Source organism: Monodelphis domestica, chromosome 1, assembly GCF_027887165.1.
Source record: "Monodelphis domestica isolate mMonDom1 chromosome 1, mMonDom1.pri, whole genome shotgun sequence".
NCBI classification, from domain to species: Eukaryota; Metazoa; Chordata; class Mammalia; order Didelphimorphia; family Didelphidae; genus Monodelphis; species Monodelphis domestica.
Window position 1 is genome coordinate 340,075,487 of NC_077227.1, and position 13,741 is coordinate 340,089,227.

Consider the following 13,741-nt stretch of genomic DNA (forward strand, 5'->3'; position numbering starts at 1 on the left):
TTCTAACTTATATTTTCACTATGGACTCAAGTTCCTTGGACCCAAATTTACACATTAGCTTGAGATTTAATGTACAACCAAATAATCTCTACTTCCCTCTCTAAACAGGGACTTGCCAATTCCCAAGGCCACCTTAAGAGTCTGTCCTCACCTCTGCTGGCCTTCTCTACATGGGTTAACTCATCAGGGAACTTGAGGACATCAGGGTAGTTGTTTTCACACAATTCAGCCAAGAAATGCAGCAGTGTCATCTTCTGATCAGTAGACTTCGTATCACGAAGCTGAGAATAATAATGTCTGTGAGCAGTGGATGGATGAGATAAAAAAACAGCCTCAGAAGATTGTAGCCCCTACTATTTGGCCCAAAGGGCTAGAAAACTTGCCCTGGGCTCTCTCTGTTCTAACTCCCATTCTCACCTTGCAGAGGAAGCTAATGTTGAAGCCAAAGGCACCAGCATTCCTGGAGCCAGCATTCATGAAGTTGCCCACCAGCAGGGTTATTTCCAGGAGACTAGAAAAGTTCTCACTCTTTCGTACCTCTTCACAAGCAGCTGTTACAGAAACAATCTCAGGCTTGATATTTTCTACCTGCTCATTGAACTGTAGCTTGAAAAGTATAGCATTGAGCCGTGGTCGAAGTCGGGGTACTGCACCCATCTGGTGGGAAGGACAAAGAGATTATAGCATGACTAGGTAGAGAAATAGTAGCAGGGAGGAAGGTAGGGGTAGGGATACAGACTGCAGATGGCATTGGTAAGGAATGGAATCCCAAAGTGGGTTAAGGAAAGGAATACTAAGTCCAAGTTTAATACTGAGGAAGGCTAAAAAGGGGGTGGGAGTGAAGTGGTCACTCACAATGGATGTATGGGTAGAGATAGATTAGACAGATAGACAGAGAGATAGACAGACAAAAAGCCTCTCCCCATGGGGTAAGAAGCTCATTGATTTAGATCTCACCACTACACCAAACTGTTCTGACTCAGCCAAATCATCATATTCATCCTTTAGTTCTGACAGCATCTTTAGCTGCTCTGGCTCTGGCATCTGCTTAATGAGGTTCTGGGGGAAAAAAAAGAAAAAAAAGAGAGAGAAGGTAAGAGGAGGGAAGGGAAAGAGAGATGTTTAGTCTGTCTCATATGTTGAGTATTATCTCTTAAAATGTCCTATTGATCCCATTCAAAGGCCAAGGATTGATGTGAAGGAAAACTAGAGGGCACCTGCCTCATGTAAGTGCCAACTAAAAAAAAAAGGTTCTTAATACATATTAAAAAACAGCAATATCCTTTTAAAAATTACCTATCATTAAGTTGGATTTGTGCTAAAAATGTAGATAGTTCAACATCAGAAAAATAATTAGCACAATAAAATATGTCAATAATAAAAACAAAACACCTCACAATAATATCAGATGCACGTCGGCCACGGGGGGTGGGAGGGAGGAAAAGAAAATGATCTTTGTCTTTAATGAAAAATGCATGGAAATGAACAAATAAAATACTATAAAATTAAAAAAAAACAAATAAGGAAAAAAAATAATATCAGATGCAATGAAATGCTTAATAAAATACAACATTCATTTATGACAAAAATACTAAAAAAATAGGCATGGCAGTAATTTTAAAAATTACCAGAAACCAAGAGCTATCATCATTTATAATGAAGTAGAATGAAAGCAGGATGCCTCTACTCACTATATTTTAACAGTTTTACAAATGTTATCAATAGTAAAAAAAAAATTAAGGAAATTAACATTTTATTTTATTTTTCTAAACCCTTACCTTCTGTCTTGGAGTCAATACTGTGTATTGGCTCCAAGGCAGAAGAGTGATGATAAGGGTTAGGCAATGGGGGTCAAGTGACACACAGCTGGGAAGTGTCAGGCCAAATTTGGACCTAGGACCTCCCATATCTAGGCCTGATTCTCAATCCACTGAGCTATCCAGCTGCCCCCAAATTAACATTTTAAATGGCAAAGAGGATATGATAGGATGGCTTACTTAGAAAATCCAAAAGATAACAAAAAAAGCTTCACCAAAAAAGGATTTTAAAAATAGCCATACAAAATTACAACTATTCCTAAATACTAAACCCAGAAAAAATTATAAAATAAATGAATATAATTTTACTTGTTTTTTAATTAGGGATAGCTAGGTGGCTCAGTGGATAGAGAGCCAGGCCTGGAGATGGGAAGCCTGAGTTCAAATGTGGCCTCAGATACATCCTAGCTGTAGGACCCTGGGCAAGTCATTTAACCCTCATCGTCTAGCCCTTGCCACTCTTCTGCCTTAGAACAAATACACAGTACTAATGAATTAATCTATTCAGTCACATTGTAAGGACCTTTTGTTTATGGAATTAGAAGAACTAAATAACTAGAAAAGCATTTAATGTAGAAGTCTGGGAGCCTGTGATTTCATCAATGTGGAGAAGGCTCTAGGAGAGGAACACTCTCTGCTAAAGCAGTTGAACCCGTTCTCTGTAACTTAAAGAGTTTTACAGGGTTGCTCAGGGTCCTGAGTAATTAAATGACTTGTCCACAATCACAAATCAGTATGTCCCAGAGGCAGGACTTGAACCTAGTTCTTGCTGGTTCCAAAGCCAGTTCTCTATCTACTGCAAGAAACTGATTCTTCCTTGTTAATATAGAAGAAAAGAAAAAAACACTCAAATTTATAAATTAAACTAGTTAAATATCAATTTAGTTAAAATTTGAATTAAATAGGGAAATTTAAATGGAAGAACTAAAGATAAAGGATATCAAGGAAAATAAATAAAATAGAAAATGAATTAGCAATATCAAATTTCCAATTATCCTATGAAATGGCAATTTTCAAAACAATCTTATACTGGGTTAAAATAAATCCCTTAAATAGATTAGAAAAAGACTCAATTTACAAAAATACAAAATGCCCAGATTAGCAGAAAAGGAAATAGACTTCTTAAAAAATCCCATATCAGAAAAAGAAACTGAACAAGCCATCAATGAACTCCCTAAGAAAAAATCCTCAGAGCCAGATGGATTCACAAATGAATACTATCAAACATTTAAAGAACAATTAGTCCCAATTTTACATAAATTATTTGGGGAAATAGGCAGAAGGAATCCTACCAAATTCTTTTTATGAAACAAATATAGTACTGTTACCTAAGCCAGGAAGAACAAACACAGAAAAAGAAAATTATAGGAAAATTTTAATAATGAATATAGATGCAAAAATTTTAAATAAGATACTAGCAAGAAGAATACAGCAACATATCACCAAGATCATTCACTATGACCAGGTGGGATTTACACCAGGAATGTAGGGCTAGTTTAACATTAGATCAATTATCAGCATTATTGACCATATCAATAACCAAACTAACAGAAATCACATCATTATCTCAAAAGAAGCAGAAAGCCTTCAGAAAAAAATGTTTCATTCCTTAAAATGATAAATTATCTGAAACCTTCAGCAAATATCATCTGTAATGGGGATAAGTTAGAAGTCTTCCGAATAAGATCAGGAGTAAAGCAAGGATGCCCATTATCACCACTACTATTTAATATTGTATTAGAAATGCTAGCAGTAGCAATTAAAGAAAAAGGAATTAAAGTAGGCAATGAGGAAACTAAACTATCACTCCTTGCAGATGATATGATGGTATACTTAGAGAATCCCAGACAATCAACTAAAAATCTAGTTGAAATAATCAATAACTTTAGTAAAGTTGTAGGATACAAAATAAATCCACATCAATCATCAGCATATATATATAAACAACAAAGTCCAGCAGCAAGAGTTAGAAAGAGAAGTTCTATCTAAAATCACTCTAAACAATATAAAATATCTGGGAATCTACTTGCCAAGGCAAACACAGGAATTATATGAACACAATCCCAAAACACTTCACACAAATAAAGTTAGATATAAATAATTAGAAAAATATTAATTGCTCATGGATAGGCTAAGCTAATATAATAAAAATGACAATTCTACCTAAATTAATTTATTTATTCAGTGCTATACCAAACTACCAAATAATTACAGAACTAGGAAAAAATAATAACAAAATTCATCTGGAAGAACAAAAGATCAAGGCTATCAAGGGAACTAATGAAAAAAAATGTGAAGGAAGGAGACCTAGCAGTAAAGCAGCAGTCTTCAAAACAATCTGGTACTGGCTAAGAAAAAGAATGGTAGATCAATGGAGTAGATTAAATACACAATATACTGGGGTAAATGATCTTAGCAACTATTAGTAAGGGGATTTAGCAAGGCAGGCTAACAGCATGAGATGCTGCAGGCCAGGATTCCATGGAGCAGGGACTGGGTCAACATTCCAAAGCACTGAGGAGGAGAGGCAGTTGGGAATTGAAGTGGACCCTCTCTGGGAAGAAGACAAGAGAGGGTCTGGAGGTGTCTCTCTGAAGTAGGCTTTAGAGCTACCAGGAAATTGGACCATCTTGAAGGAGTTGTTGAGTGAGTGATTACCCCACACTGGTGGACAGTGTGAGTATGTTAATCCTCATTCCCTCCTGAATCCTGTGAGGACTCTGCATCCTGAGTCCTGCTTGACCCAGAAGGAGGGTGTGAGAATCTTGGGCCTTGTAGATTTTACAAATCCCTCTCTAACTTTAATTACTCATTTAATTAGATAGTTTAGGAAAATTTAGGAAGTTTAGGTTTTAATATCTGTGGTGGGGCTAGAAGTTAGTCCTCCCCTGATTCCCTCCTTTTCCCCTTTTATCTAAATAAACCTATTATTTTATATACTTATAGTTAGTTAAATCCCTTCTTTTACTCCTCACATAAATAGTGAGTTCATATTCCAGTGTTTGATAAACCCAAAGATCCCAGTTTTTGGAATATGAACTCACTATTTAACAAAAACTGCTGGGGAAATTGGAAAACAGTATGGCAGAGACTAGGTTTGGATCAATATCTCACACCCTATACTGAGATATGGTCAAAATGAATATATGATTTAGATATAAATAGTGATACCATAACTAAATTAGGGGAACACAGAATATTTTACCTGGAAAATCTTTGGAGAAGGGTAGAATTTATGACCAAATAAGAGACAGAATTATAAGATGTAAAAGAATAATTTTGATTACATTAAATTAAAAAGGTTTTGTACAAACAAAACTAATGTGACCAAGATTAGAAGGGAAATGACAAACTGGGAAAAAATTTTTATAACAAATGTCTCTAATTTCTCAAATTGACATGGGAACTAAGCCAATTTTATAAGAATACAAGCCATTCTCCAATTGACAAATGGTCAAAGGATATGAACAAGCAATTCTCAGATGAAGAACTCAAAACTATCAATAACCATATGAAAAAATGTTCTACATCACTCTTGATTAGAGAAATGCACATTAAAACAACCTGAGATACTATCTCACACCTATCAGATTGGCCAATATGGCAGTAAAGGAAAGTGGTAAATGTTGGAGGGGATGTGGGAAAATTGGGACACTAATGAATGCATTGTTGGTAGAATTGTGAACTGATCCAAACATTCCAGAGGGCAATTTGGAAGTATGCCCAAAGGGCTATAAAACTGTATACCCTTTGATCCAGTAACACTGCTACTGGGTCTGTACCCCAAAGAGATAATAAAAAAGGGGAAAGGACCTACTTACACGGAAATATTTATATCAATTCTTTTTGTAGTGACAAAGAATTGGAAACTGAGGGGATGTCCATCAATTGGGGAATGGCTGAACAAATTGTGGTATGTGTTGGTGATGGAATACTATTATGCTATAAGAAATGATAAGCAAGCTGATTTCAGAAAAAGTTGTAAAATTAGGGGGCAGCTGAGTAGCTTAATGGATTGAGAGCCAGGCCTAGAGACAGGAGATCCTGGGTTCAAATCTGGCCTCAGACACTTGCTAGCTATGTGACCCTAAGCAAGTCACTTAACCCCTATTGCCTAGTCCTTAGCATTCTTCTGCCTTGGAATCAATCCATAGTATTGATGCTAAGGTGAAAGGTAAGAGTTTAAAAAAAGAAAGAAAGAAAAAATTGGAAAGATCTGCAGAAAGTGACACAGAGTGCAATAAGCAGAAATGGGAGAACATTGCATACAATAACAACAATATTGGGACAATGATTATCTGTGAAAACTTAGCTACTTTCAGTAACGCAATGATCTGGGACAATTCTGAAAGACTTATGCTGGGGAATGCTATCTACCTCCAGAGAAAAGAACTGTTAGATTTGTCTTTCACATCAGTATATTTATGGTTTTATTTTGGGGTTTTGGTTATGTATGAGTGTGTTCTTACAACAATGACCAATAAGGAAATGTGTTTATCATGACAATAAAAAGAAAAGAAAAGGAAAGAAAAAGGTTCAGAACCAAATTAATATGACTGTCTAGTCCTCAATAAATTCAAGAAACCAAATCATTGGAGAATGAATTCATTATTTAACAAAAATTGCTAGGAAAAGTGGATTGCAGTTTGGTGAAAAAAACGATAACAGGTTAGTACCTAACTTCATAATAAATTACAAAAGGATAAGTAATTTAATTACAAAATGTCACACTATAAAAATTTAGAGTAGCTATAACTATAGCTTGTGCAACTGTGTACAGGGGAAAAAAATCTAATTAGACATGATTTAAAGAAAGAATTTGATTCTATGAAAAACAAAAAGATTCAGCATAGTTCTAAACACTGCCTTTAGAAGAAGCTGGGAATATATGGACTTGGGAAAGTCTTGCATTAAACTTCCTGATAAAAAATATGATGTCCTTTGTCTTATTGATGCTGATACTAAGGTCATTACTGAAAGTGGGGAAAAAAGACTTAACTATACAGAAATATTCCTAGGAGCAGTATTTGTAATAGGAAAAAGCTGAAAACAGACTTTATGTCTGCAATGTCTGGAGAATATTTGAATAAATATTTTTATGTGAATATATACTGTAATGGAATTTTAATAATACATTTTATTGTCTTTCATTTTTATATCATAGAAATTTCAGCCTTACCCCCCCCCACTTCCATATTGACCCCTACGCATAGTAGAGAGAACACTGAGCCTAGAGTCAAGAAGACCTGAATTCAAATCCAGCCTCAGACACTTAATTAGCTATATGACCCTGGTCTACCACAGTTTCCTTGTCTGTAAAATAGAGATACTAATAGCACATACCTTCCAAAGTCATTGTGAGAATCAAATGAGATAATTATTGTAACGTGTTTAGCACAGTACCTGGCACATAATAAGTACTATGTATGTTAGCTATTATTATCCCCATTTTCCACTAGCTCTACTGCTTTTGGACTTCTCCAGGCCTTTCCATCATGCCCCTAGTAGGTACTCTTCCTCCTCAGGCAACACTTTTCAGCTTCCTTTTATGAGTTGTGTTCCCCCATTATATTATAAGCTCTTTGGGAGCAGGGGCTGTTTTTATTTGTATCCCAGCATAGTGTCTAGCACATGGTAGGCGATTAATAAATGTTTATTGACTGACTGAGAGCACTGGGCCTGGAGTCAAGAAGACAAATTCAAATAAGTACTCAGAAACTTACTACTTATGTAATCCTGGGCAAGTCATTGACCCTCTGTCTGAGTTTCCTCAATTGTAAAATGGGGATAATAATAGCACCTACCTTTCAGAGTTACTGTTTAGATCAAATCAGATATATTTGTAAAGAGTTTAGCACAGTGCCTGGTGCATAGTAAGTGCTTTACAAATGCTTGATTACTTTTAACCTTCCTTCTAACAAAGAAAAACAAGTAAGCAAAAACATATGACAGTAAACACATCTGATATTATATAATTCTTTCCCAGTTGTCATAAGAGGAGATATATTTCATTATCTGTAATACAGGAACTTCACTAATTTTAAAGTTTTTCACAGTATGACCTCCTCTTAAGGATTTTAAAATGTAAATCAATACAATAACAATGTTTTTCTCTTGGTTCTGTTTGTTTCTCTTTGCATCAGTTCATGTACTTATTCCCTGATTTTTTTGACTTGCTCAATCAGTTTTTGCTTTGCAATAATGCTAAATGTAATTTAATATTATTATTCTATAGTAGATAACAAATATAAAGGATGCAAAGAAAATATGTGAAGATTAAAAAAAAATTTAACTAATTTTTTATTTTTTTTTGAACCAATATATAGTGAAGAAAACAGAACCAAAAGAACAGTATATACACCAGGACCTTCAGCTACATAAAGAAAAACAATTTTAAAGAGCAAATAAAATTGATGTTAAGTATACTGAAATTTTGTTTAAGTTAATAATGCATAGATACATGCATAATCACTTTTGTACTATTTTGGTTTCACATTTTCTTTTGCTCTTGTTCACATATTTCAATGCTAATATTGATCAACATCCATGAAAAGAAAATGATTTAAATTAATAAGAAAAATAAATTCAACAGACCAGGTCTATACAATTAAACTACTTCGTCTTACTCACCTGCACCATAGATTCTGTCAGAACAGTCTCATTCACTTCCAAGATGACAGTTTTGATCTCCTGATAGGGCATACGAAAGGAACCCAGGAAGATTGCTGCCAGAAAATAAGAAACAAAATGTTTCTTCCATCCTCTTCTAAACCATTCTCTCTCTATCTTGCTTCCAGAGAAATCTTCCTAAAATACTGTTTGATCATGTCAAGCTCTGATCAAAAAACCTTTAGTGGTTCCTCGCTGGCTGTAAGATAAAATTCCAAACTCCTTGTCCTAAAATTTAAAGACTTTCATGATCTGACCCCAACCAATCTGCTCAGCCTTAGCTCCCATTGCTCTGTTATATTAACCCTTCATTGCAGCCAAACCAATCTACTTGCTGTCTCCTGAATGTCCTCAGTCCCTTCTTCATCCCTACATCTTTGCTTACATCTGGCCCCTCACTGGGAATACTTTACTTTTTCCTTTATGCCCTTTAAAATTGTTTTTATTCACATTCCAGGTCAAATCTCATTTGCCAGGCTACATGATCCCACAAAGATCTTTTTCTCTTCACAGCCCTTATTGCCTACATTATTCATCTGGAAATTACATATTACTTGGCAATATCTCTCAGAAAGACATAGGAGGCAAGAGAATGGAAAGAATAGCTAGACCTGCACTTGGAGAAACTTGGGCTCCAATTCTGGAGTCCACATTTACTCTCAGTATGACCATGAATAAATTATGTTCCCTCTGAGTCTTGTTTCTTCTTCATCAGCAAAATGAGAAGAATAACACTCTCATGCCCTATATCCCACAGGGTTATTGTGAGAAAAGTGCTTTGTCAGATGGAGGATATTGTACATATTGGAGTTATGCTGCTTGAGAGAAGGGACAATTTAATTTTTTGTCTTCATATTCCTAGTTCCTGGCATGAGGCTTCAAACACACTAAATCCTAACATGGGCTTGTTGAACTGAATTGCTATTTTAATTTTTTCATAAATAAATGTCATGGTCCTTTGAAGACAATGCTCTCCTCTCTTCCATTTATGATGCCTTCCACAAAGAAAGTGTTCAATGTTTTTTGTTTGAATCCTTGATCAGTTGGAAATTACACATATGCTTATTCCAGTTCTCCATCCACCTTGTTCGCATACACACAAATCAATTTCCATCCTAACCTCCAGGAACACTTTTCCTATTTGCCTGGTAAATTTTCTGTAAAATTTAAGTTTTAAATATTAAATATTTACTAATTTTATTTTTTAATATTAAACTTTAAAATTTTGTAAAATTTTATAAAATTTCTGACCCAAAAGTTCACTTTGGAAGTAGAGTTTTAGTACTAGGATATAACAATCCTAAAGTATTTTGGGCTCATCTGAACTAAAATTAAGCAATGTCTCATCCATCTGAACAAAGTTTTTCTGATACAATGAGAGAGACAAAGTTGTGAAATCAGCAGGTAGAAATTCCAAATCCAGAATCATAGCATCTCCAAGACATCAAGGTTTTCAGAGACCACCTAGTCTACCCCTTGCCTGAATAAGAATGTCTTCTACTACATCCCTGAAAGAAGATCCTCCAGATTTCAGTCCAAGGTGTCCAAGAGAAGGAAGCGGAAGCTCCTGAGGCAAGACACTACCTTTCTGCACCACTTTATTTATTAGGCATAGCTGAAGCCAAATTGCTAGGAAGCTATTCTCCTTCATCTTACAAAGGTGAATCACAATTATACTTACAGAGATTTTGGGCTGTCTTTGAATCCAATACCTTCAGCTCTTTTACTTTTTTCTTCTGCACTGACTTTTTTTCTTCTCCACCTTCCTGATCCTTTTTGGCTAGGGGAAAGATTAGAAAGGTAGCATTAACAATAAACCAAATTCCATTCCTGAGACGTTTCAACTTACAGAATAGCTCTGTAGACCTGCAGTGATCACTACTGCCCTTATAAGGTAATACTTCGATACAAAAGATTCTGCAAGTGACCACCCAGGGTCTCAATGAGTATGGATGACCCACAGAAAAGGTCCAGTTAGTGCCTAAATATCAACTTGTCAATAAAACATAAGGGGAAAGAATGACTTCTTTGGAAATACCCTGTGTCCTACCCACCCCCCCCTCCCCATGTCCATTTCTAAATACTACTCAGTTTTCCACATGCAGGTCAAATCCCATCTTCTTCAACAAACTTTCCTTGACTATTGCTGCCTAAAAGAATCCTTCTTTTCTTTGAATTCCTACTGTACTCATTGTTTTTAACATTAGCTTGACAATTAAAATACCATAGTATGATATCTCTTAAATAGCTGTCTTGAAAATTTCTTTAAACCCTCCCTATATGTATATATTTACATATATATAACTTCTTAATTTAGCAAGTCTATATTTCTTCCATCATCAACTCAATTATAGATTCAACTCCTTCTTGGTAGTTTCTGCAGTAAAGCTTTTTATAAGCACAGTAAATACTTAATAAAAGAAATAAATAACATTTAGAAGTGTTTTAAGGTTTGCAAAGTGTTTTACATACATTATCTCACAATAACCCTGTGAAGGAAATACTAGAGGAATTATTCTCATTTTACCAATGAAGAAACTGAGGTTCAGAGAAGATAAACAAAAGGAACATTTATTTTTAAACCCTTACCTTGGAATCAATATTGTGTATTGGTTCCAAGGCAGAAGAGTGGTAAGGGCTAGGCAATGGGGGTCAAGTGACTTGTCCAGGCTCACACAGCTAGGAAGTGTCTGAGATCAGATTTGAACCTAGGACCTCCAGTCTCTAGGCCTGGCTTTCAATCCACTGAGCTACCTAGCTGCCCCCAAAACAAACATCTATTAAATGTCTACCATGTGTCAGTCACCATGTTAAGGACTGGGAATACAAAGAAAAGGCAAAAAATAATCTCTGTCCCCAACATGTTCACGGTCCAATGGAGAAGACAACATGCAGATGTAAAAAATAGACTCGAATATAGGACTACAATCCCCACGAGCCTTTGCTCCACTTCCCCAGAATGCCTTGTAATCTCACTTGGGAAGGTATTTAAGCTGATTCAAAGACTTTTGAGCTCTCTCGCTCTCTCTCTCTCTCTCTCTCTCTCTCTCTCTCTCTCTCTCTCTCTCTCTCGTCTAGGCCACTCTGGCCTAGGCACGTGTTTCTTATCCTATCTTTTCTTTAATCCTTAACAAACCTCTAAAAAATATAATACTCCTTGCAGAGAGAAACTAATTTCTACCTTGCCTCAGTCTCCCCAATATTCCTAAATTTTAATCTTTACACAATTATGTCATATGAGATAGAGATGGGAGGGAAGGCACTAATACTGAGGGAAGCTTCTCACAGATCAGTCAGAGACTATGGTAAATAACAAAGAACACCAGCTCTAAATCTAGTCTTCTCCTGTGGACTAATTTACCTCCTGAGCCTTAATTTGCCCAAATTCACATTACTAGTTTTAGAGGAAGGATGCAAACCTAGGCCTGTCTTGACTAAAGTCCACAGTACCATATTGCCTCCCTTAAAATCTAGGGACCAAGTAACATTCTTTTAAAGTTCTTCTAAAGTTTTATTTATGTCTTCTGCAATCACCCCATAGACCCCAAATATCTACCCTGCCCTATAAAAGAATAAAATCAATAGTAGATCAGTTAAGCAAAATTGAATGCAACAACTGTTTCTGATTAAATAAACTACACTCTACATCTATTTCCTCAAACTTCTCTACTGAGAGAAGGGAGATATGTTTCATCTCCCATTCTCTACAACTGAGATTAGTCATTAGAAATAATTCTAGTTTGGATGCCTGTTAAGGTTATTTTCATTTACTTTGGGACAATCATGTATTGTTCTTCTGGTTCTGCTTATATTACTATTTATACAAGCCTTCATATGCTTCTATGAATTGCTCATATTCATATTTTCTTTCATTCCAAACTTCCAAATTCTAAGACAGAAGAATGGCAAGGGTTAGGCAAAAAGTTAAGTGACTTGCCCAAGGTCACATAGCTAGGAAGTGGCTGCCATAATATTTGACTCCTGACTCCTGACTCCAGACCTGATGCTCTATCCACTGTGCTACCTAGCTGCCCCTCCACATTTTCTTACAGTATAACAGTATTCCATTATACTAACATACCATGACTTGTTCAATCACTTCCCCCCAAAAAGGGTACTAACTTACTTTCTTTTTTCTGCTACAAAAAAAGCTTTCTATGCATACTTCAGTATATCTGGTAATGAACTATTGATTAAAGATAACTAAGGACATGTACTAGAGTACTAGGAAGCACATAGGAGGGAGCATAAATTTTGCCATTAAGGGAATTGTGGAGAAGGCAAGCAAAGACTGTGTTTGTGCTCTCTATCTCTGCCACTTTGGTGTCCTTGACTTTCTGACAGTCTACAGTTATTCCAGTATCAGCACCTGTATTTGACCATAATTCCAAAGGAAAAGACAGTGTCCATGTCAGTACTGAGGGGGATATACACAGCACTGACCCTCTAAGTCACAATTGTTTCTGGAACTAAAAATTTTAAAAGCTGAAATATGGTAAAACACTTAAGACAATAGCTTTATCACTGGTTGGATACCAACTTCCTATTTCCACCAGAGTAGGATAAGTAATCTTGTACAGAGGACTCCTGTCTTGCCTCACTAATAATGGCATCAATAGATGAAAAGCCGAGTAATTCTAATTTAAGAAATCATGTGAAGTCTCCAAGGGACAGAAGTCTAGAGATATACGGTAGCAACAGCACAGAGAAGAATTTTATTTGGAAGTGCCTGCCAAAGACCCAAACTGTCTGGGACTCTTCCAGGGTCTGCAGTGGAGGAGAAAGGCTGGGAACAATCTAGCTAGCTCCCTGGCAGTATATGGAATAACAATCAGGGTAGAGATTTCTAGCTGCTGTTGCCCTGACTTAGTCCATAGATGTGAAGCACTTTGCTGATAAGAGCATCAGCTCTTGGAGAGGGCAGCTGGCCAAATCTAGTCTCCCCAGGCAAGCTTTGCTGATCCCAGTGCCCTCCTCCTCATGTGCATCGTTAGCCTTGCCAGGAAATCAGCTTCTACAGCTTCCCACTCAGCCTGTGCACTCCTGGGGCTAGAAAGCAGAATGCTTGCTTCTGTGGCTGAAAGTCAGAGTCACTGACCTAATTCTGAGTAGTTTAGCAAGACCATGCAAGCAGCTTAGCTAAAAGCTTAATGTTCTGAACTCATCCTATGAGCCTAAGACACTCTCAGGAATTATATAAGTTAAGAAAATGGGGAGGGCTAGGGTTCGGGAACCTCATGATGCTAGACTATAGG

General features: G+C 36.3%; 1 protein-coding gene across 2 annotated transcripts in view; it reads right to left on the bottom strand.

Moving 5' to 3' along the window:
* Positions 1-13,741, bottom strand: part of DIAPH1 (diaphanous related formin 1) — a 92,645-nt gene that overhangs the window by 13,810 nt on the left and 65,094 nt on the right. For both annotated transcript variants that reach the window (XM_056821706.1, XM_056821710.1), the window contains exons 19-23: positions 10,168-10,266; positions 8,448-8,542; positions 958-1,059; positions 418-657; positions 152-281 (exon numbers count right to left, since the gene is read on the bottom strand). In XM_056821706.1, the coding sequence (XP_056677684.1) occupies positions 152-281; positions 418-657; positions 958-1,059; positions 8,448-8,542; positions 10,168-10,266 (666 nt within the window). The remainder of the gene's footprint in view (positions 1-151; positions 282-417; positions 658-957; positions 1,060-8,447; positions 8,543-10,167; positions 10,267-13,741) is intronic.